Source organism: Nilaparvata lugens, chromosome 3, assembly GCF_014356525.2.
Source record: "Nilaparvata lugens isolate BPH chromosome 3, ASM1435652v1, whole genome shotgun sequence".
Taxonomy (NCBI): Eukaryota; Metazoa; Arthropoda; class Insecta; order Hemiptera; family Delphacidae; genus Nilaparvata; species Nilaparvata lugens.
The window spans coordinates 6,821,573-6,848,047 of record NC_052506.1 but is presented as its reverse complement, the minus strand read 5'-3'; the positions used below and the strand labels follow the sequence as shown (position 1 = coordinate 6,848,047).

General features: G+C 35.5%; 1 protein-coding gene across 1 annotated transcript in view; it reads left to right on the top strand.

The window, feature by feature from the left end:
- Nucleotides 1-26,475, top strand: part of LOC120350722 (neuroligin-4, X-linked-like) — a gene marked incomplete at its 3' end in the record, with an annotated part of 211,059 nt that overhangs the window by 120,666 nt on the left and 63,918 nt on the right. The window contains 1 exon segment of the mRNA XM_039425450.1: nucleotides 18,056-18,211. Within this exon segment, the coding sequence (XP_039281384.1) occupies nucleotides 18,056-18,211 (156 nt within the window).

The following is a 26,475-nucleotide window of genomic DNA, read 5'->3' as shown; positions in this document are numbered from 1 at the left end:
ATTGTAAGCTATTGTATACAAGTGTATAAGCCAGTATATATTGTAATCTACATAAATAAAGTACTCAATCAATCAATCAATCAATCAATCAATCAATCCTTTTGTTCCATCATGTTTATCATCATAATCTGTTTTGAAATTTATTTTTAAAACCTGAAGATGATGTGAAACATTAAAACGTGAAGTTTTAATATGTTATTTTATATGAAACAACTTTTCAAAAAAGGTTACCATGTTGTTGTTTTATAAATAAAAATAAGTAGCCCTGAATTTTAAGAACGTCTTGAACAAGTTTAATCGGTTTTAAAGCTCAAATTCCAATCATCCTCTCTTGATCCTTCTCATGGATTTTTGATAAGCCTAAGTCAACCAACTCGACTTATCCATTCCAGCATCTTACTATGTAAACACTTGTTTCAATTATAAGAGTATCAGATAGAGAGAGGTGAAGCTACAAAGGGAGGCTAGAACATGGATGTTCCAATTGCTGTAATTGAAGAAAAACAGTCTGCTGTCAAGCAATTAACCTAAATAAACTGGAGACGTATAGTCACTGTACATCCGTTTACCGAACTCACGAGACTTAGCGGCTTTCCTTTACAATTAATTTTGATGTGTTTCTAAGAGAAAACTCTTCTCAACTTCAGGTTCAAACTTTTCCGCTCTGGAAGAGGGAGAGGTTTCTGGAGAAGTTTATAAATCCTGTCATCACATGTGTTGTCCCCCTCCCCATCTTCCCCATGAGACTTACTACCCTATTTATACCCTATATATACCCTATATATACCCTATATTGTACCCTATCTTTCTGCTTTTTGCATCAACTGATAATGAGTGAAATATTATACTTCCTATCTACGGCGCTCGAAAAGTTCAAATTCGAAACTTCGGATCGGTTTCTGTTTGATATCACTACTTGTTTAACGAGTTGTTCAAGTTATAATTTATTGTGAAAAGCTTTGCTGCTTACATGGGTTTACTTCTCCAACTAACACAATGTTCAACAAGTAGAGTTTCATATTTGCACCGTATTAAGAGTTTTGGAATAATTGTTATTGGATTTCTGAATAGGAAACTCTGTATCCTATCCCTAGAAGGCTATGTGCTGGTTGAATTTTTACCGTGATTAATTCTATGAGAACCAATCAGAGAAACCGTCTTCCCAAAAAAGCCTTCTCTGATTGGTTCTTGTGAAACTGATAATTCTTAATTGTTTGATTGATTCTTTATCACAAATGACAATGATTAGAGTTAAAATTGAACCTGCTTTTCTGCAACCGGGCCTGTCATTGAATAACGTGCATGGTTTTTATTGGCGAGAGCCTAGAGATCCTTTCGAAAGACAATCACTCAACACAATATTAAATACAGTATGCATAGTGTTTATGGAACTAGATTCTGCCATTACAACAAATTATTCAGAAGCTAACAGTAAAATATTCAATATCGGAAACCGAGCTTCGCTCTGGAGTACAAAAGCATAAAACATTTATTACGAAAAAAGAAATTATTTTTTGTGTAGTTGAGAAGGTGATATTGTGGTAATTATTCATGTTCAATGAAAAAGATTAATAAATTGTCAAAAACCACAGATTTATTGATACTTAAGAAGACCGGTTTCGGTTATTACACCATTGTCAATCTCTGATAAACTAAAACTAAATACAAGAGCAGCAAAATTTATACTAGTGGGCGAGTACTGCTATTGGTCAATTGCATGAACACCTGCCATTGGCCCAGGGTCGCTGAATAGTCTCTTAAGCCGCCATTTTGTCACACCGTTGAGTGGGAGGAGACTGTCCAGCTGGGCCAATGGCAGGCGTTCACGCCCTTGACCAATAGCAGTACTCGCCTACCAGTATAAATTCTGCTGCTCTTGTATTTAGTTTCAATTTATCAGAGATTGACAATGGTGTAATAACCGAAACCGGTCTTTCTAAGTATCAATAAATCTGTGGTGCTTGACAATTTATTAGTCTTTTCCATTCAAAGAATGGTCTAATGTTAAGAAAGAAATGTCAGAGATTGACAATGGTGTAATAACCGAAACCGGTCTTTCTAAGTATCAATAAATTTGTGGTTCTTGATAATTTATTAGTCTTTTCCATTCAAAGAAGAAATTATGATAACATTCATAGTTCATACAGAAATGTTCACAGTAAATCGAGATTAAATCCCAGAGGAATGCAAAGATTTCCCTCACAAAGGCCCAGTTGCACAAAAGTCGGTTAAATTTTAATCCTAGTTAACTCCACGTGAACCAAATCAGAGAAGACCATTTCAAGAAGATGGATTTACTAGAAAATTAATCAGGATTGAAGATAACACGGCTTTTTTGCAACCGGTTCAACAGCTGAGTCATAATTTTGACACAGTCCCACACACATGAACTCGCTCACTCACTTCCATTACCAACAGACGACGAAATAATTATTATCAGCTGGTTTCTCCAAGGATGATTTCAAATTTATAGTGTTGTGTTGTGTTTGGTCAGGAGAACTAAAGTTTGTCTGACCGCCAGCAAGTGCTAGTCCATTTAGCATTATCCAAGGTGCACAGTGTGGGGGCGGACTAGCGTTACACATACTTTTTGCAGTGAAAATTCGTTTTATTGATGCATCATTGCCAACATCCAACAAATACCAAAACCATCAATATATTGTCATCCCAATGGCAGCTGTTATTGCCAGTCCACTTTGGCGTGGGTATTCACCCATTAATAGAAACAATTTTTGAAAAGAAAGAGGTATTGGTCAGGGAAAACCAGATAGGATAGAAAAAGGATATAGTACGTGATCAGTAAGCATGCCACCCACCAACTACGCACTCAAGAGAATGGCACAAAGCTAAGTCAGTGGAAAGATGCCATTCTAGAAATTGAAAGCTCTAGAGCATAAAGAAGAAGAAGAGGGAATTCATTTATATATGAATTGTCTATTGTTTTCTTTTTTTTCGAATTTTGTGATCATAAATGTGTTGTGTATACTGCCATACGCTAAATAAATCAAATGATGAATAATAATTATCCTTTTAATGTTCTTCAGTGAGTTTCCCCAGGGATGAGACCTAGTGAAATCGAATCTTAATATTATAAACCCACTATGTGCTGAATTTCGTGAGAATCGTTAGAGCCGTTTTCATAATCCGGTGAAATACAAACATATAAACAGAAGTTGCTCGTTTGATAGTATAGGATAATTATACATATTATATTATTCTACGAGTAGTAATAGTACTGCATTGAGCCATGCTCACCATGTACGAAAGGAAAGTCTTCACATATCAATGAATGATTAGTTCTCACATCAATTATGATTGATATAATGAAACTCATATAACTAGTAGCTTCGGGGCTGCTCTAGAACATCTAACATCAATCAGATTCAAACATTTCAAAACAAAGTACTGCGGAACATGGTGAATGCGCCCTGGTACATAAGGAACAGCGATTTGCACCGAGATCTGCACATCCCTTATGTGACCAGTGGAATAAGACGATTGGCAACCCATCATGAGTCACGTCTTCATCAACACGACAACACCGAAGTCATTCAACTCCTAGACAGCACTGAACTCACAAGGAGGTTGAAGAGAACAAAGCCCTTCGAGTTGGTGTAGTGCTAGTGAAGTGAAAAAGTATACATTAAGTAAATGTGTAGCGAAAGAATTTAAAGTAGAAGAATTATAGATTATAACTGTAGGCGTCACTGGAAGACTTTAGCAATAAAATTAATATTTTAGGATAAGAAATAAGAGGACAAAATTAATGGTTAGTCCTAGTGACTAGTTTTGATGGAAGTAATAATATAAAAAAATATATATAACTAGTACTTTCAGCGTACAACATAGAATAAACCAGGTTTTCCCTCGACTATCTCCAAACAAAACATATCTGAGATAAGCGTGGTTAGATAAGGGAGATAAGCTACAACCACCTACCAGATTAGAAGAGTGTATGTTGTATAACCCCAATTCACCGAGCGCTTGTTTATGTTTCAAGCGCGCTGCCATATTCGTTCTTGAGCGTCTCTCTAGCGTGATTCAAATTGCGGGATAAATTCCTTTTCTCTTGGAATTTTCTGCAAAGAACATAAATAATTCATTGGCAAGCGGAGGAGCCGCGTTCCAGACCTCTATCAATGTACCGGCAGTCTTCTCCAGTCATGTAGATGGATGTGGCATGTTTAAAACATGCAGCGTTTCTCTGAGAACACCCTGACTAGAATGCCTACGTACAGGTATATGTTGCGCATTGATACGGTGTTGGCTTTATAGCGAAATGCGTGGGAGGTTTTGATAGCTACGATTATCGTTTCATCATTATTGTTTTCATTCATAATGTTGCAGGTTTAGTCTACAATTTGTGTAGGGGCTCTATCGATTGAATAGTTGACCGAGCGAAGTGAGGTCTAAGATTCAAGTCGACGGTCTGGCATTTCTCTTAATGTTCAAATGTTTATATGTTGCGCATTTACGGCGAAACGCGTAACAGATTTTCATGAAATTTTGACAGGTATGTTCCTTTTTTGATCGCGCGTCGACGTATATACAAGGTTTTTGGAAATTTTTCATTTCAAGGATAATATAAAAGGAAAAAGGAGCCTCCTTCATACGCCAATATTAGAGTGAAAATCAGACTATAGAATTATTCATAATAAATCAGCTGACAAGTGATTACACAGATGTGTGGAGAAGCCAGTCTATTGCTGTATTTCTATAAGGTCTGTAGTTTCAATCACGTACTTGTGGATGAGAATACTGCGTGAGGTCCATTGTTCACAGAACTACTAGTATCAGTGAATGAGTAAATTGATTTTCAAAGTCATTTAAAAACTGAATAACTTCCTTGTGAAAGTCTCAACAGGTGTACACTAATTGTGTAGGAGCTAATCATAATATCATTTACCAAACGTTTTTTAACCAGATCACTCCGTTAACGGATGGGCACGTTAAATTGTCGGTCCCGGCTGAAGTATGACAGTCGTGAGGCCCATTGACGGCTTGAATGATATTATATTCAGGCGGTGGGATCTTCCCGCAAGGGACTCCCCACCAACAAAAGTTATAAGAATTCACTTAACCTTATAATATTGTTTATTTATTATCAAAAGTCAAAGGTGGATTATCTTCAAATAATCCCGGCCCAAGCAATATATTCATCTATAGTGAGGTCCACGTTATAATGACAGTATTTGATAAACTTTGATGTTGCTATCCTTGTCTATCGTTCGACAAAGAAGGTAGTACTATCCTTTTCTAGCTCCACAACAAAGCCAAATCTGTTTTTGACGATGTAGAAATATAATTAATTAAGGCAGAGTATAGGCAACGCTGTTATTCCATCTCTATCCACTGCCATTATAACGTGGACCCCACTATAGTGTCACTCCCGTGTCTCGGATGGACACGTTAAGTCGTCGGTCCTGGCTGTCTTAAGAGCAGTCGTTAAGTCATGTCAGAGGTCCTGAAATTGATCAGTTGCGACCTGAAAACTCTGAAACCAGACCTGAGCTAGCCAGGTGACTCGATATTATTATCATTATTTTTAAAGCGAGAAATGAGAAGAACGTCAGAGGATAGGACTTCCTGGAGGAGATGGACCGAGGCTGGTACACCCAGGCTGAAGTGGCAGAAGGGGTGAAGAAAAAGAAGATTATCATTATTGTATTAAAATGATTAAATTGTTTTTAAATGTGAACTATAAAAAAACGAACAATGCTGAAACAGCATTGAGTGAAGAAGTCATTTGATTGGTACAAAATTTACATTTTTTCAATCAAAAATCATTCGATTTGATTCCAATTGTATGCTTAGTGTGAGAATTGATTGAGAGAAAAAGGATTGATGGATAAAAAGTGAAAAGTGTAAATTTAAAGTATTGTGCTCACTATAACCTTAGTGTCCGGTTTCCCATTAGGGAACTTTGGACTATATACGGCGAGATGGAATATCCTTGGATCTCCCCCCCATTAAAAGCCATACGATGATAATAATAATAATAATGGATGAAAATTCTCATAAAATTGTTCACAAAGTGAACAAAGTTTGTCAGAAGTTGAGCAACTTGAATCTACTTGATGGATTGAATATTATGTAAGATTCATGAAAAAAGCTTTCTCATAAACTTTTTGTGTAGTTGAGAAGTTGATATTGTTTTAATTGAATGGAAAAGACCAAGAAATTGTCAAATAATTAGAAAGACCGGTTTCGGTTATTACAGCATTGTCAAACTCTGATGAACTTTCATCAGAGATTTACCATATAGAGATAAATTTATCAGAGATTGACTTTCGTGTAATAACCGAAAACCGGTATTTCTAATTATCAATAAATCTTTGGTTTTTGACAATTTCTTAGTCTTTTCCATTCAACGCTTTCTCATAAAACTTATATACTCAAATGTGGTTGATGGTTTAAATATAATGCAAGATCTATGGAGAATTTTTCATTCTTTCATAAAACATGGCCTTCTCCTACATACAACGTTATTTCACATCTTCCAATGTGATAACATCAATAACTAAATTAAATCGAGCCTTTTATTCTGAATTGGCATCGCAATAACAAGTTTTCCTCTCAATTAACGAGTTTATTTATCTGTAGAAGGCTACACTTTCACTTTTCTACATCCAAAAGCTCTCAATTAATAACATATTTACGAAAAACGTTGCAAATCCCGCTCAGCGAATTTGAAATACGCGCCACTGCATTCAACAATCATTTTCTTTTGCTTACGAGAAGGGTAGGAGTGAGGGCTGGGGCGCTGGTATCGGGAGCCAGCCGTGACGCGGACGAGGCGACGACGATATCCAGGAGGCAGTGACGACGCCGTCGACTTTATCGCTGGGGCACTGACGCTGATACATCGGAGAGCGTCAGCTGTTCTCTTCAGTCATTAACCGGTTCGTGCGTGTTGGAGCGGTCATAACCTCAGAGATTGACTTTCGTGTAATAACCGAAACCGGTATTTCTAATTATCAATAAATCTTGGTTTTTGACAATTTCTTAGTCTTTTCCATTCAACGCTTTCTCATAAAACTTATATACTCAAATGTGGTTGATTGTTTAAATATAATGCAAGATCTATGGAGAATTTTTCATTTCTTCATAAAACATGGCCTTCTTCAACATACAATGTTATAACTAGAGATACCAGTAATGATATAAAAAATTGGATAATTGCAAACTATTTCACTTCAATAGAAAACCTTATTTAAATTAAAATTTATTGTATCCCTTATAATCGTACCCCACTCATAGACTTTCGCTCTTGGAGGGGGGACCACATTATGCTGGGCTCAGAATTTTCAACTGTTTGACGGACGAACTTAAGAGTGTTGACAGTCATGGTAAATTTTATACAGCTCTCAAAGATATACTGACTGAATGCTGCCCGTATTCATTGAGAGAATGTTATGAGATCTTCTCATTGAAATCCTAGAGATCAGAGGTTATCCAGACGGTTTTGTAAAAAGAAAAAACTTTCCCTCAATGGGGGGAAACCATATACTTGATATATTTGACATGTCGTACACCGTTTGAGCTTTGCTCATCATATGCGGTTTTATACGATGAAATAACAATAACAATTTATTTATTTTTCTCTTTTCTTCATTCTCAGAAATGACTCAATGATGAGGATTTTTTAAAAATATTATTATAATGTTTTCGATTTGCAACGGTCACCAGCGGACAAAGTTTATTCTTTTGCTGGAGATGCCATATATAATACGTAATTATATATACATACGTAAAGAGATATTTATGATTTTGTATTATTATTTTATTTTTAAGTTAACACTTGTATTTTGTTTAAATCTATTGTTCATAATATTTGATTTGCTCTTTATTTGTGATTGTTTTTTTAATGGCGAAATAATGATTTGATTTCACATCTTCCAATGTGATAACATCAATAACTAAATTAAATCGAGCCTTTTATTCTGAATTGGCATCGCAATAACAAGTTTTCCTCTCAATTAACGAGTTTATTATCTGTAGAAGGCTACACTTTCACTTTTCTACATCCAAAAGCTCTCAATTAATAACATATTTACGAAAAACGTTGCAAATCCCGCTCAGCGAATTTGAAATACGCGCCACTGCATTCAACAATCATTTTCTTTGCTTACGAGAAGGGTAGGAGTGAGGGCTGGGGCGCTGGTATCGGGAGCCAGCCGTGACGCGGACGAGGCGACGACGATATCCAGGAGGCAGTGACGACGCCGTCGACTTTATCGCTGGGGCACTGACGCTGATACATCGGAGAGCGTCAGCTGTTCTCTTCAGTCATTAACCGGTTCGTGCGTGTTGGAGCGGTCATAACCTCAGATATTGCCTACCTCGTGTCAATATTGGTTCCTATTACGTGGATATTGTTGTAATAATAGTGAAGAAACGTCATGGAAGGTTAATATCTTTTACAAATATTAGGTTCATTTTGTTCCGATTGAAATATTGATCGTGATAATTCTAAACACATCTACGAACGAGGTTTCGAGCGGTAGCCGTCTTTCAAAGGTTTGTTCATTTTTGTATCATGTTCATTATATTTCTTCTTCTTGAGATATGAGTTATTAAAACTACTATTATTTTTGTTTATACTGTACTGTATATTATCATAGAGAAACGGTAGCATAAGTAGATATCCCATGGTATAGGGCGTTTATGTCGCAACTTTTACTGTTATCTCAAGACGTAGTTCTTTCCCATGCAGCTGTGTGACGCTGGTAGTCTCTCAAATTGTGCCGTTCATACACTCTCACCCCAACAAAACAGTAGAAATCGACAGTAATCGGCTTGAGATAACAGTAAAAGTTGTGACATAGACGCCCTATACCGTGGGATATCAGCTACTTACGCTATTGTTTCTCTATGATATTATCTTGCTAGACAATAATCATGTACCACAGAGTAAGTTAATATTTTTCTGTTATGATCTTTGGTCTTAGGCTACTAAGGCTACTTAGGCTACTCTAGGCTACTATCATTATAATTTTCTTCTCAAGATGTGAATTATAAAAATATTCACTATCATTTTTGTTATTACCGTACTGTATTATCATGCTAGACAATAAACATGTGCCACAGAGTAATCTTTTTCTGTTGTGATCTGTGGTCTCACTCTAGGCTACTATTGTTAGGCTACATTATGTTACATCTTAATTGCTCCCTTTAGAGGTATGGCCACACATGCCGAACTGAACCTCGAACAGCGCATCGAACCGCGCAATCAACGCACATCGCGCTATTCAGCAAAGATTAGTCATATTATTATTATGTTATATATATTATTAAAATAATATATATATTATTTGTCATATATATATATTATTATTATTATCGGGGCACTGAGCTTCGCTCGTTATTTTATTTATGATAAACAGAACACAATTCTTTAAAATGATCGTATTCATATTTTACAGCTGGCTATACGTCTGCTTATGAATTTCGGGGATGAGATATTTTGATTTCCACAGACGCACTCACTAAATTTTTTTACTATCCACATACGACGAAAGTCTCAGCTGTTTTTCCAAGGATGAATTATCCTTTTAATGTCGTTCAGCGAGTTTTCTCAGAAATGACTCAATGATGAGGATTTTTTAAAAAATATTATTATAATGTTTTCGATTTGCAACGGTCACCAGCGGACAAAGTTTATTCTTTTGCTGGAGATGCCATATATAATACGTAATTATATATACATACGTAAAGAGATATTTATGATTTTGTATTATTATTTTATTTTTAAGTTAACACTTGTATTTTGTTTAAATCTATTGTTCATAATATTTGATTTGCTCTTTATTTGTGATTGTTTTTTTAAATGGCGAAATAAATGATTTGATTTCACATCTTCCAATGTGATAACAGCAATAACTAAATTGAATCGAGCCTTTTATTCTGAATTGGCATCGCAATAACGAGTTTTCCTCTCAATTAACGAGTTTATTTATCTGTAGAAGGCTACACTTTCACTTTTCTACATCCAAAAGCTCTCAATTAATAACATATTTACGAAAAACGTTGCAAATCCCGCTCAGCGAATTTGAAATACGCGCCACTGCATTCAACAATTATTTTCTTTGCTTACGAGAAGGGTAGGAGTGAGGGCTGGGGCGCTGGTAACGGGAGCCAGCCGTGACGCGGACGAGGCGCCGACGATATCGAGGAGGCAGTGACGACGCCGTCGACTATATCGCTGGGGCACTGACGCTGATACATCGGAGAGCGTCAACTGTTCTCAACAGTCATTAACCGGTTCGTGCGTGTTGGAGCGGTCATAACCTCAGATATTGCGTACTACGTGTCAATATTGGTTCTATTACGTGGATATTGTTGTAATAATAGTGAAGAAACGTCATGGAAGGTGAATAATATATATTCTACAAATATTAGGTTCATTTTGTTCCAATTGAAATATTGGTCGTGATAATTCTAAACACATCTACGAACGAGGTTTCGAGCGGTAGCCTTCTTTCAAAGGTTCGTTCATTTTTGTATCATGTTCATTATATTTCTTCTTCTTGTGATATGAGTTATTAAAACTACTATTATTTTTGTTTATACTGTACTGTATATTATCATAGAGAAACGGTAGCATAAGTAGATATCCCATGGTATAGGGCGTTTATGTCGCAACTTTTACTGTTATCTCAAGACGTAGTTCTTTCCCATGCAGCTGTGTGACGCTGGTAGTCTCTCAAATTGTGCCGTTCATACACTCTCACCCCAACAAAACAGTAGAAATCGACAGTAATCAGCTTGAGATAACAGTAAAAGTTGTGACATAGACGCCCTATACCGTGGGATATCAGCTACTTACGCTATTGTTTCTCTATGATATTATCTTGCTAGACAATAATCATGTACCACAGAGTAAGTTAATATTTTTCTGTTATGATCTTTGGTCTTAGGCTACTAAGGCTACTTAGGCTACTCTAGGCTACTATCATTATATTTTCTTCTCAAGATGTGAATTATAAAAATATTCACTATCATTTTTGTTATTACCGTACTGTATTATCATGCTAGACAATAAACATGTGCCACAGAGTAATCTTTTTCTGTTGTGATCTGTGGTCTCACTCTAGGCTACTATTGTTAGGCTACATTATGTTACATCTTAATTGCTCCCTTTAGAGGTATGGCCACACATGCCGAACTGAACCTCGAACAGCGCATCGAACCGCGCAATCAACGCACATCGCGCTATTCAGCAAAGATTAGTCATATTATTATTATGTTATATATATTATTAAAATAATATATATATTATTTTGTCATATATATATATATTATTATTATCGGGGCACTGAGCTTCGCTCGTTATTTTTATTTATTGATAAACAGAACACAATTCTTTAAAATGATCGTATTCATATTTTACAGCTGGCTATACGTCTGCTTATGAATTTCGGGGATGAGATATTTTGATTTCCACAGACGCACTCACTAAATTTTTTTACTATCCACATACGACGAAAGTCTCAGCTGTTTTTCCAAGGATGAATTATCCTTTTAATGTCGTTCAGCGAGTTTTCCCAGGGATGAGACTTAGTGCAATTGAATTTTTATATCATGATATAAAAATTTGATGTCCTACTATGTTCCAAATTTCGTGGAAATCGTTAGAGCCGTTTTCGAGATCCGTTGGACATAAATAACCATAAATAAATATAAATAATATACAAAAATATGTACAGAAATCGCTCGCTTAATATACCGTAATAGGATTATTTATCTATTCAATCATTCAAAATTACACAACTTGATAAGTTTAATGACGTTTAAACTCAGCTGTTAATCTTTGTACCGCTCGTCGCTCTTTAAACCGTTCTTCACGCCGTTCGCCGAACGCTGAATTTTTCAGTCAATCAGAGCTCTCGTTTACAATTCGCCGCGCAGCTCGCTGTTCAATTTTGGCTATCCATCACAAATGGAAAAATGCAAACATGTCCGCGAACATGAATAAGGGAGTATAGGCATTTTCTCATTCCATCAAATAGATATTTTTAGCAATGCATTGTCAAGAAAAATAAATTGATAGGAACTGATAAATAATTTGAATCTGTCAAGAATAATGAATTTATAGGATCTGATGAATAATTGAACCAGATATTTTGATCTTTCTGATTGGTTCTCATTGAGTTTCTAGTTTTCTTGAATTTGAAATTGTCAACCACTTTCTATTAAGGTACTTTTTATTGAAGTGGTTGACAATTTTAAATTTGTGCTTTCATTGGAAAAGTACCACAACATCACTCACAACACAACTGTAAAGTTCTAGTTTTCTATAGTTTGTTAGGTAACCGAAGCACTCTTGGCTAAGAACATTCTCAAATCCGTTCTTGAACACTGCTGTAAGTATTTTTCAACTCCCAACAAACCTGGAACATGATTCTTTGAAGGATAAAAGTTGATTTGTACTTTTTGTCTGATACAGAGAAAATAATACTCAAGATTCTCGCTTGAATTCTTAGAAGCGTTTTTGCAACTACCTTCAAACATACTATACATTTTCCAAGAATGTGTCTATCATGTAACTCATATCTAGGGAATCACTTTACGTATGAGGAGATATATTTTCTCAGGTTTTCACGAATTTCGTGAGAAATTGCAGAGAAGGAAAAGTTGTGAGATGTCAGGGATAACGCCAGCTGTCCCTGAGGGAGGGATATGTCAGTTTGTGAGAGAATCCATTTCAGGGGATTTATGCAACAGTTTCAATGTTATAATGTGGTAGAAGTTGTCAATAGTTTGAAAGCTTTTAGGGGAGGATTCTTTGGACGTTTGTTGGGGTTGGAAGAACAAAAATGGAGACTGAAGTGTAGCAGAACTGGAGGTGGAAAAATTTGGAGATTTGATGGAGAAGTTGGTGAGAAAGATGTTGGAGTATGGTATTAGATACATCGAATTGAAATTCATGGAGTGAATATTAAGGTGCGTACAGATGTACGCGCCGCAAATATGAGCAATTCACTTTTAATCAGCTGATTATATCTGTATTTTTACAGAAACGGTAAGATACAGATATAAAAAGCTTGGCATCAGCTGATTAAAAGTGAATTGCTCATGATCGCGGCGCCTTTATCTGTACGCACCTTTAGAAATAAGAACTGGGAGAGAATCGTAGAAGAAAGAGGATGATAAAGAGAACTTGGAGAGACAAACTCCCAAATCAATTTATCTATATGAATAAAAATCGAGCCTCAAATTTTGACATTCAATAACTTTTTCATGTGTGCACCGAAATTGATGATTTTTCTTAGTTGTGTTCGTTATGTTCAGGACCAGGTTTATGGCCTATCAAATTTATAATCCGACTTCAGGACTCTTTCCTACGGTCCTTCAAAGTTTACATGCAATCCTTATGGGAGAAGCTTTGTGAACTGGCCACTCACAGAAATAAAAATCAGCTGTTATAATCATTGCGTCATCCAAGAGCCGTCGGTAAATAGTAGACAAGAGTGTGTGCTGCTCCATAATCGCCCATGTATTTTATCGACCGAGCGAAGTGAGGTCTAAGATTCAAGTCGACGGTTTGGCATTTCTCTTAAATTTCTCTTAATGTTTAAATGTATAAATGTTTATATGTTGCGCATTTACGGCGAAACGCGGTAATAGATTTTCATGAAATTTGACAGGTATGTTCCTTTTTAATTGCGCGTCGATGTATATACAAGGTTTTTTTTGAAATTTTGCATTTCAAGGATAATATAAAAAGAAAAAGGAACCTCTTCATACGCCAATATTAGAGTTAAAATCAGACTATAGAATTATTCATCATAAATCAGCTGACAAGTGATTACACAGATGTGTGGAGAAGCCAGTCTATTGCTGTATTTCCATAAGGTTTATAATTTCAATCAGGTACTTGTGGATGATAATACAGCGTGAGGTCCACTGTTCACAGAACTACTAGTTCTAAACTCCCCGACTAAAAACAAAATGACTGTTCTGTGTGTAACCATCCAGCAGTGCGGCCTCAGGTTAAAGACTTACATGCTCTAAAGACATTGCTTTGTTTCGAATAATTGTGCTATCTACGGTATTTAGAATTAATTAATTTGTAGTTAATTATTCATTTTGCAGTCGGAAAATTATCTATATAAATGAAATGCCACATCGCGCCTCCTGAGGTATGCATCCAGCTAAAGTTTGTCATGAGATGCATTAATATATATTAGATATATTTGGCGGTACGAAGTTCGCCGGGCCAGCTAGTTAGAAATAAAATCACGTATTAAGTAGACAAAGTGCATATTTGAGTTATCAATAAATACATCAGTATGTTAGTGCTCAATCATATATTTTTCATAATATGAAGCTAAGATGTTGCAAAACTGGAAATGTAAGGGATGTGGGAGAAAAATCAGAAGAAAAAATAATTGGAGAGATATCTCCTTGTGTTTGCGCCACTGTTGTTTTGAATTTTGTAGTTCTGTCTTCTCTTGCTGGATAGTGCAGAATAGAATGGAGTAATCAATCCTATGGATGAATGTCGTATTAAAAACCAACTAGTTTGTTTAAAATGATAGTTGCATAGAGCAAAATACCGTTAAATGGAGATATCATTGCATTATAAGTTTTTGTTAGTATTTGTAGTTGTTTATGTGTGTTTTTTTAGTAGTTTGTCAGTGTTTATTCCATGGCAATAGTAAGAGTGAAAATGGTAGTCTCTTGATACTATAAAAAAGACATAGTTGCATTATAGGCTACGTTCCTGAAAGTATAATTTAGTTAGTTTGTGAGTGTTTTTTAGTATTTTGTGTATATTTAATTTTTTTTTAGTGTATGAGGTGTTTAGAATAGAATAAACGTTTATTGAATAGATAAGGTACCTTGAAAGAACCTCAAAAAGGTTTATTCTATGGTGATAGTAAGAGTGAAAATGGTAGTTTTTTTTTGCTTAATATATCCTATTATATCAAGCGAGCAATTTCTGTATATATATATCTGGTTATTTTCGTAACTGGTCATTTTTATATCTGGTTATTTATGTTTTACGGATCTCGAAAACGGCTCTGACGATTTTACGAAATTTGGAACATAGTAGTTTATAATATAAAGATTCGATTGCACTAGGTCTCATTCTTTCGAAAACTCGATTAACGACATTAAAAGGATAATTCATCCTTGGAAAACAGATGATGATTTCGTCGTCTCTCGATAACAGAAGATGCGTGTGCCTGTGTGGGGGAGAGACAGAATTATTTCCAGCTGTGTAATTATAATCAATCAGCGAGAAATTTTATATAGCTGGACAATTTAATCGATTTGATCAACATAATCATTCTGATTTGTTGAGATGACATGATAATCCTCCCAAACTAGAGTAACTATAATCAATCAGCGAGCAATTTTATATAGCTGGACAATTTAATCGATTTGATCAATATAATCATTCTGATTTGTTGACATGACATGATAATCCTCCCAAACTAGAGTATATATCATAATTTTTAAAGTTGATCATTATTTTTGACAATTCCAAGTGATTAGTGAGTGTTATTTTGTTATTCAATTTGGTTTGTATATAATCCAAATTTTCAATTTTTTGTTTTCGAATGTTTGAACAGAAAAGTGAACCTGAATTCAAGTGTATGGAACATAACCTATTTTGTTCGTTTTATCGAAAGTCAATAAATAAATGACCATCGAAGCTCGGTGCCCCGATATTTGTTTATAACTAGAGAAAAGATCTAATACACAATGAACAAATAGTGAGAAATGAGTTATTGAAGGAATGATGCATAGAGTATCAAGAAAAGAGGATTTCAAGGGGAGAACAAACTCATAGAGACTAGAAAAGGAAGTTGATGAGAATGGAATGAGGTGAAAGAGAGGAACATGATAAGGAAAAAGGGCTAAGAATTGGGGTTGAGGTTGAGGTTAAGGTGTGCTTTTATTTTTTGAGGGTATGCATTGTTGGGGAAACAAAGTTTAGCGCCGGGCGAATAATATCAGAGTGGCATTGAGGTTGGAGCAGGATGGAGAGGAGTGGATGTGTCACTATCAATTTCTCGTTTGTGTCAACTCTGCGCTGTTCGCGGCGCGGTAGGTGCGGTAGGTGCGCGGTGCGGTGCGGGACTCGATCACCGCACAATCCAAATCAATTTTTCGCCGCCAAGCCTGCATCGCCGCTGAGAATTCATAGCGAAGGTGCTCGTGTCAAATATCCTGTGCCCTGCATCTCACCCGAGCAGGTGACAGTAAACTCCTCTGTAATGTATTCAACAGACTTTTCGTCGAAGATACTGGAGTTGAACGGGTTTGAGGGCCTCTAGTTTTCTTGTGGGAGAGTTGGATTGAATGAATCACAATTTACGTCGTAATGAATTGAACGGTTTGGAATGTTTATTTATCTCGAATCCGAGACGAATTGGACAGATAACCAGTTACACGATCATTGAGTTTTGGACGTTCAATGTTTGCCGTTCTTATGAAATCTAGCAATGACAGGGAAACATCATCAAGGGCGGTAAAAAACCAGAAATCGATAAATATCTAAACTGATATGGAAAAATTGAAATGGTTGTATAGATTATTTTCTCAAAATGAGTGTCCGTAGTCGAGTGGATTAGATGCTGGCTTTGAAGGTCCGGGTTCGAATCCCAGCCCGGGCAAGATATTTTTCTCGGGCCACTCCCGTGTTTCGGATGGACACGTTAAGCCGTCGGTCCCGGCTGTCTAAAAAGCAGTCGTTAGATCATGTCAGAGGCCCTGAAATTGATCAGTTTCAATCTGAAAACTCTGACACCAGACCCGAGCCAGCCAGGTCACACGTTATTATTTTTTTTTTCTCAAAACGACCAATTCTTCCAAAGTTCATATACTGTTGCTGTTGAGATGTTGTGATATCTATCCGTAATGGAAACATGTTTTGAATTTTTTACACTAAAGATTGAATTTATCACATGCCATTGGTTTCAAAATATGTTTGTTATTTTACAATTAATAATAATATTTTTGACAATATCCCAGTGTTTTCATTATCTCCCAAACTTGTTCGGTTTAGTGTTAGGAAGTTAAATTCAAAATTATTCTAATTGAAACATTTTTGGACTTGAAATTGTGTTTTATTAATCAAATCATGAACTCAACATAACCTCTGAACTCTTTATTTCAAATGAAGGTTGAATCTTGTTCACACCTGAATTATTGTAGCTATTGTCTATGGATAAATAAATAATATATAATGATAAATAAACTAGTAGTTCTGTGAACAGTAGACCTCACGCAGTGCTCTCATCCACAAGTACCTGATGAAACTATAGACCTTATGGAAATACAGCAATAGACTGGCTTCTCCACACATCTGTGTAATCACTTGTCAGCTGATTTATGATGAATAATTCTATAGTTTGATTTTTACTCTAATATTGGCGTATGAAGGAGGCTCGTTTTTCCTTTTATATTATCCTTGGAATGCGAAATTTCCAAAAACCTTGTATATACGTCGACGCGCAATTAAGAAAGGAACATACCTGTCAAATTTCATGAAAATCTATAACCGCGTTTCGCCGTGAATGCGCAACATATAAACATTTAAACATTCAAACATTTAAACATAGAGAAATGCTAAACCGTCGACTTGAATCTTAGACCTCACTTTGCTCGGTCAATAAATAATATATCACATAGATCTCAAAGGAAATAATTCTCAATAACCTGATGAAATTCATCAATGAAACTTGCCTTAAAACCTAGATAATTAGGATGGAAACACTTCAATCGAATGGGCTACTTTTACAAAATGATAAAAACAAGATGGAAACTTGAAGTATCCTTTATTAATATTTTAAATAATAAAGTACCTTAATGAGTTTAAGTTATAAGTTCCCTTTATTAATATTCAAATAATAAAGTACCTCAATAATTTTAAATTATAGGTACCCTTCATTAATATTCAAATAATAAAGTACCTTGATAAGTTTAAATTATAAGTTCCCTTTATTAATATTTTAAATAATAAAGGGTACTTCAAGTTTCCATATTGTTTCTATTGATAATTGGAATGATATTAATTAGTTTGTGTATTTGATTTCAGGTAGCCCGAGCGACCACCAGGGTGCTATACCGTGCCTGCTGTACGTTCACGGCGAGTCCTACGAATGGAATTCGGGCAACCCGTACGACGGCAGCGTACTCGCCAGTCACGGGCACATCATCGTAGTCACTATCAACTTCCGTCTCGGAATATTAGGTCAGTCCATCATTTATCCAATGAATCATTTATTTACCAATACAATAACTGTATTACAATGTGAGCTGTCTTCTTAGAATTAAGTTTTTTTGTGGTTTTCCAGAATTTCTTCAATTAATTCATTCTCAATCTATTTATCCACACACAAATACAAGATAAATACAACACTGCAAAAAAAGTAACAACAATCACAATAATATTATTTGTATATCTAGAGTGGAAAGTACTGTTTTTTCTCCCTGAGGGAAAAGTTTGAAGCCCGAGGCGAAGACGAGGGCAACAATATTTTCCTGTGGGAGAAAAAACATTTTTCACTCGTGATGTACACAACATTTCTCCTCCACCTACATTTCTATAAAAACTGCAAATAAAGTAATTTTTAAAAACTTACGTGACCAGTAAAATGTGTTACAACATAACTTGAAAATTAAACAGCTGTCTTGTTCGTTAAACACAGTTCACCGCCGACAGCGCTATTTGTCGGCAAAAGTTATAACAACAATGGCCGCCGACTCGACTACAACAGGAGCTTCTCTTTGTCTCAGAAACAGAGTAACGGCCAGCAACAGTCACAGTTATAACATAGTTATTCAAAAGTATTCTTTGAGTATCTATAGTGAGGTCCACGTTATAATGGTAAAGTACGATTTGCAAATGTTACATTTAATAATGTTTTTTTAGGATAGGTTAGGTTTTTGCTTAAAAATTGCAATATGCTAGAAGGGGCTAGGGTTCAGGTAGAGTTATGTTTTTGATGTTTCAAATGTGAAAGGATAGGTTAGGGGGTTAGGATTTTGCTCTGAAATCTAAATTATTAAATGTGAAGGGGTTAGGGATTAGTGGTTAGGTTTTTTTGGATTATATTTAATAATGTTCCATAAGGTTAGGTTAGGTTTTTGCTTTGAAATTGCAATATGCTAGAAAGGGCTAGGGTCCAGGTAGAATTATGCTTTTTGATATATTTTCAAAAGTGGAAAGATAGGTTAGGATTTTGCTTTGAAATTGCAATATGCTGGAAGGGATTAGAGGTTTTTCAAATAGTTATGTTTATTGATGTTTTAAATGTAAAAGGGGAGGTTGAGGGTTCGGTTTTTGTTTTGAAATGACAATATGCTGACTTAGTTATAGTGTTTTTAACATCAGTTAAATAACAACTGTTATATTTTATTAATTATATTTTTCAAAAGTACTCTTTCTTTTATTAAATAAAATAATAATATATCGATTATTATATTGAAGTAAATGATAAATCATCATTGGATAATAATATTTTCATCAAATAGAATGACGATTGGCTCCAGTTACAGTGCTCGGTAACCATCATCACAAAGAACGTTACATTCAAAGAACTGACTGAATGGAACGGGAAAAACCCGTTGCTAACGCATGCGCGATACGGTGCTGTCTGAGACAGAGAGTGGTTTGTGACTACAACACTATGATGAAGTTCCCGTTTCGGATTTGATTAGTTAATGAGGAATATTCGTTGGTTGGTATTTTGAATAACATGGAATATAAAAAAATTGTATACATTTTTTTAGTATACTGATATGAAGTTTGTAATAATTTTAGCATGAAACATATATTTCATATATTGATCAAATGTCTGGTTGGGGTGTTGAATTAAGTGTTAGTTTAATGACTACTCTATAAATGCTTTCTCATCTGAGCTTAGACCTTCTAACCTATTTCAAATGTAATCTTTTAAAATAGAGATGCTTCCCATGTTATTTAAATGGAGTTACTTTTACGCTCTAGGGAGTTTTTCTGGTTTTTCCTAACGAGAGCGAAAAAAGTGAAACTTGAGTATTATGTTTCAGGGAGTAAAGTAGGATCTTCAGACAGTAGGTGGAGGAAAAACAAGTTAAAGAATAGTGGTGCAAAAAAAGGGGAAAGTATGAAGGGTTTTCCAACCATGGTTATCCATGTACTCGGAAAACCTTCAATCATAATTATGTGAATATTTATTATTCTAGTGATATTTCGTCTATGTTCGGTTTTGAAGCATCTTAATTTGAAAATCTGCTGTGTGAAAATATTGCTGGAAATCTGCAGTGTGTATTTTGGTAATAAAATTTTATGAAGTGGAGTACTTCAAGATTTTGGACTACATGTAACTCTATCTAACTGTGGGAAAGGACACAGAGAAGAAAGAATAGAATTCTTTCTAAAGAATTCTGAAGAAAAGCATAGAAGAAAGAAGAATTCCTCCTACTTTGTGGAAAGGAATAGCACAGGTTACCTTATTCTTCAACAACCTATCATTTTGATGATGTACTTATTCATTCATCTATTAGGTTAGCACAAACAATGCAATGATCGAAAAAGAAAAAAACAGGCTATTGTCCAACACTCTTTCAATTTCCTAATTTAGTTTCAAACTGTCCAAATATCATGAATCACAATCTGAGAGAATAGATTAGAATAAAACGAGCAATAGATATTGTATCGATTGCAACAAAAGATGAAGAAACAATATCTATAATGGTAGATATCATAGTCTGAGAGAGTAAAACTAAGCTTAGCTTGTACTATTCCTCTTTCAATTTTAATGTTGATGGAGAACGGAAGGTTATGTGTATGTTAGGAACTTCATATATTTCTGGTCCGAGAAAACTCCTTTAGATGAGAAAATCCTCAATACTCCTCAATCAGAGAATCATCAAAAAAAAGAGGTCCTGGAAGAAGGAGAATATCGTGGCTTAGGAACCTGAGGACATGGTATGGAATGAGCACAGCACAGCTGTCCAGGGCGGCAGTCAAAAGGGTCATCATAGCCACAAAGGTTGCCAACATCCGGAACGGATAGGAACCAAAAGAAGAAGAAGAAAGAGGAGAATCATTTGTATGTGGAGATGATCAATTGATCAATTTGTAGCCAGTTACCAGTTTCTAGGCTGCTCTTTCTGACATGAACATGGAATTACAGTAGTCAATAATTTTTCCATTGCCCAGCAACCTTTTCAAACTAGTTCTTTGTTTGGATCTGCTTCTTGGCGAAAATTTAACATATTTCACATGAATTTCTCGTTCCTGGATTGTTCGTTAGAATCATTCCAATCCTGTTCATAGGAGACAGAAAGGGCTCCGTGAACTTGTGGTGCACAAGTCCGAAAAATTGACAATAAACAGAATTTCGTGTCGGCGGGTTATCCAAAAATCAAATTTTGTACAAGCACCGTTTTTTTCACATGCATTTGAAGTTGCGGTCAAGGTCATTTTCCAATGCTAATTTCCCTATGCTGGAAGTGTGAACTTGTGCACTACAAGTTCACGTAGCTGACAAAAAGTACATCATAGTTTACATACAGTGGTTACGATTACATAGTTTACATACATACATCATAGGGTTTTATGTAGTCTATGCGACAAGTTCACGGAGCTGATAAAAATTACATCATAGTATACATACAGTAGTTATGACTACATAGTTTACATACATACATCATAGGGTTCTATGTAGTCTATGCGACAAACAGATTCCAGTCTGCGACCTGTCAGAAAGTCGAAGAAGAAACAACAACTGCATGCCAGCAGTGCAAAATTATTGCGAATTAATTCAAAGCTGCACGGTCTGATCGTATTTGAATTGCGTCGAGAATTCGAGTTTGGTCCAATTAATCACTGTTTCGAACTGTTTGTTCTGTTCGGAGCCTGTCACTGTTATCAAACAAAATATTCGACATGTTTGTGAGGTGAGAAGTCATGACAGGAACGCATACAATGTCAGGTCGCCCACATTTCAACATGTTTCAAATATTTGCAGCATGTATTTCTTCAGGTCAAATACTGCCATCATCAATGAATGTGATGTAGGTTATTGTCAAGGATAGTGTATAGGATACTATATACTATTCTTGGGTTATTGTTAGTAATGTAACAAACCAGAATAGTATATAGTATCCTATACACTATCCTTGACAATAACCTACATCACATTCATTGATGATGGCAGTATTTGACCTGAAGAATACATGCTGCAAATATTTGAAACATGTTGAAATGTGGGCGACCTGACATTGTATGCGTTCCTGTCATGACTTCTCACCTCACAAACATGTCGAATATTTTGTTTGATAACAGTGACAGGCTCCGAACAGAACAAACAGTTCGAAACAGTGATTAATTGGACCAACTCGAATTCTCGACGCAATTCAAATACGATCAGACCGTGCAGCTTTGAATTAATTCGCAATAATTTAGCATTGCTGGCATGCAGTTGTTGTTTCTTCTTCGACTTTCTGACAGGTCGCAGACTGGAATCTGTTTGTCGCATAGACTACATAGAACCCTATGATGTATGTATGTAAACTATGTAGTCATAACTACTGTATGTATACTATGATGTAATTTTTATCAGCTCCGTGAACTTGTCGCATAGACTACATAAAACCCTATGATGTATGTATGTAAACTATGTAATCGTAACCACTGTATGTAAACTATGATGTACTTTTTGTCAGCTACGTGAACTTGTAGTGCACAAGTTCACACTTCCAGCATAGGGAAATTAGCATTGGAAAATGACCTTGACCGCAACTTCAAATGCATGTGAAAAAAACGGTGCTTGTACAAAATTTGATTTTTGGATAACCCGCCGACACGAAATTCTGTTTATTGTCAATTTTTCGGACTTGTGCACCACAAGTTCACGGAGCCCTTTCTGTCTCCTATGAACAGGATTGGAATGATTCTAACGAACAATCCAGGAACGAGAAATTCATGTGAAATATGTTAAATTTTCGCCAAGAAGCAGATCCAAACAAAGAACTAGTTTGAAAAGGTTGCTGGGCAATGGAAAATTATTGACTACTGTAATTCCATGTTCATGTCAGAAAGAGCAGCCTAGAAACTGGTAACTGGCTACAAATTGATCATTGATCATCTCCACATACAAATGATTCTCCTCTTTCTTCTTCTTCTTTTGGTTCCTATCCGTTCCGGATGTTGGCAACCTTTGTGGCTATGATGACCCTTTTGACTGCCGCCCTGGACAGCTGTGCTGTGCTCATTCCATACCATGTCCTCAGGTTCCTAAGCCACGATATTCTCCTTCTTCCAGGACCTCTTTTTTTTTGATGATTCTCTGATTGAGGAGTATTGAGGATTTTCTCATCTAAAGGAGTTTTCTCGGACCAGAAATATATGAAGTTCCTACATACACATAACCTTCCGTTCTCCATCAACATTAAAATTGAAAGAGGAATAGTACAAGCTAAGCTTAGTTTTACTCTCTCAGACTATGATATCTACCATTATAGATATTGTTTCTTCATCTTTTGTTGCAATCGATACAATATCTATTGCTCGTTTTATTCTAATCTATTCTCTCAGATTGTGATTCATGATATTTGGACAGTTTGAAACTAAATTAGGAAATTGAAAGAGTGTTGGACAATAGCCTGTTTTTTTTCTTTTCGATCATTGCAGATGAATGAATAAGTACATCATCAAAATGATAGGTTGTTTAATAGTATAGGATAAATTCAAATTTCATAATATAAAACATATTTCTTTGTTATTGTCATCGATTGAAGCATTTTATGAGAAATTAGTATCAAGCCGTGTCCACACCTTTCCACATAAATGTTTGGCAATCATGTTTGTTGAAGAGCTCAGGGACAAACATTTCAAGAAGTTTGAACAATCATTGTTTGTCAAACAAAAAATAACTGTTTTTCAAAACATTTTCAGTGCTGACAGCTGTAAAACATAAAGCTTACAAATATTTTGTTCGGTGATGCGTCCATACTGGCCCACGGGCAAACATTGTTTGTCAAATATAATAAAATTCGCTCAAACTGTTTCAAACAAACATGTTTTCGAACATTTGTTCAGTGTAGATACAGCTTGAGAAGCATGAATTTCTTCAAATCAAATACTCCTATTATCAATGTTATTTTCTCTGTAGGCTCCTGTCAAATAATTATAAAGTATTCTAGCAGAATTAAACTTCCGGTAGTCGCGCCCTACTCAATCACACGAGCAGTCACGTGTTGTATTTTGTACAACTTCCAATTTTCCAAGTGTTATGTACTCTGTTTACTGTCAAAACATATTAATTAATTGTATAAGCTAATTACTTTTCCATCTTCTTGGATTATTTTACGCCTATGAACATTTGGATGATTACCATTTAATAGCCCAATAAGGTACATCAAGCAAAGCCATCAATTCTGTGTTATTGGTTCGTTTACAGTCCCCGTATACAGTCTTTCCCTATCTTATGCACAGTGCGACTTGAACACTGTCGCGACTAAATGACCCCTAAAGACTGAACCATTGCTCGGTTGATACTGCAACTCAGTGGAGTGATTGGGGGGAATGTTTGGAATGCATAGGTGACTCATTCACTGACACCACCCCATTCAATTGTTTTGTGCAGCAAAAAAATTGACACTGTTGTACTTTTTACAACACCGCGAATGCCGAAAGGTTAAGCTGTCCTTTCAAAATATTTAGTTTGTTTTTTGATTCCGCAAAATTATTTCTTCGATATGTGAATGTTTTCTATTTTAGTGATAATAATATGAAATATTTCTGTATCTTTGGTTTTTAAGCATCTAGATTTGCAAATCTACTTTGTGAAAGTAACTAAGGATTGAAAATTCTGTGAGGTGAACAACTACAAGACTTGACCAATTTCGGACCATGTGTAACCTTATTCAAATTTGAATCATCATTTTGTATAACGTTCGTATGAACCGTTGATCGGGGAGGGGCTTGTCTAGGCCAATGGCAGACGTTCACCTTGATAGGTCACGGCTTCCACCAATAGTAGTGCTTGACCGTTATGCTGCTCTCTTCTTTACTGAGCTGCTCTTTGTTGCTCTTTAATACTGCTGCTCTTTACTCTAGTTTAAGTCTACCAGAGATTGATGATGGAGTAGCAACCTAAACCGGTATCTTAATTTCCAATAATTGATTAGTGGGTGGACAATATCTGGTATTCTTATAATTATGAATTATTACCACGATATCACCTTCATAACTATTCACAAAGTAATCAATCTTCTGATAAAGATTCCATGAAATAGAATTGACATTTCTCATAGCCTTCTTTATTGATTTGAACATTATTAAGATAGACATCTCCAATCATTTTATTTTGGTTGTTTCAAATGTTAAAGCCTTATAATTTGATAATATCGGGGCATCGAGCTTCGCTCGTTATTTATTTATTGGATTTTGATGAACCGAACACGATTCTTTAAATTGATTGGGGAAGTACTTACAGGCACAGCCCAAAACTGTTTCTTTCCCGAATTTTGATTTATACACTATAAATAGTCCAGAAAGGAGGTTATGTTCCATACACTTGAATTCAGGTTCAATTCTCTGTTCAAACATTTGAAAAAAAAAAAATTATAATTTAGATTATATACAAACCAAATTGAAATAACAAAATAGCACGCACTAATCACTTGAAATTGTCAAATAATGATCAACTTTGAAAATTATGATATACTCTAGTTTAGGAGGATTATCATGTAATGTCAACAAATCAGATTATGTTGATCAAATCGATTAAGTTGTCTTGCTGGATAAAAGTTCTCGCTGATAGATTATGATTACACAGCTGGAAATAATTCTATCTCTCTCCCACACAGGCACATGCTTCTCCTGTTATCGAGAGACGACGAAATTATCATCTGTTTTCCAAGGATGAATTATCCTTTCAATGTCGTTCAGCGAGTTTTCCAAAGAATGAGACCTAGTGCAATCGAAAATTCATCATAAACCTACTATGTTCCAAATTTCGTGAAAATCGTTAGAGCCGTTTTCGATATCCGTAAAACATGAATAACCAGACATAAAAATAGCCAGTTATGAAAATAACCAGATAAATAAATACAGGAGTTGCTCGCTTAATATAATAGGATGATAAATACATCACAAATTCCGTATTCCGAAGTGATTTTTCGATCTTCTTACTATTAATTTATGTAAACATTCTGAAATTGAATTGTTCTATTCTAATCGGCAATCACATTCTCCAAGACTAAAATCATATCATGTACATGGAAGACCTAATCTATATATATAAAAGCGAAATGGCACTCACTCACTCACTGACTGACTGACTGACTGACTCACTCACTCGCAGAACTAAAAATCTACCGGACCAAAAACGTTCAAATTGGTAGGTAGGTTTTCAGTTGGCCTGCTTTACAGGCGCACTAAGAAATCTTTTGACAATTTTTCAACTCTAAGGGTGGTTTTTAAGTTTAAAGTTCGTCTTTTAGCATGTATATTCTTCTCCC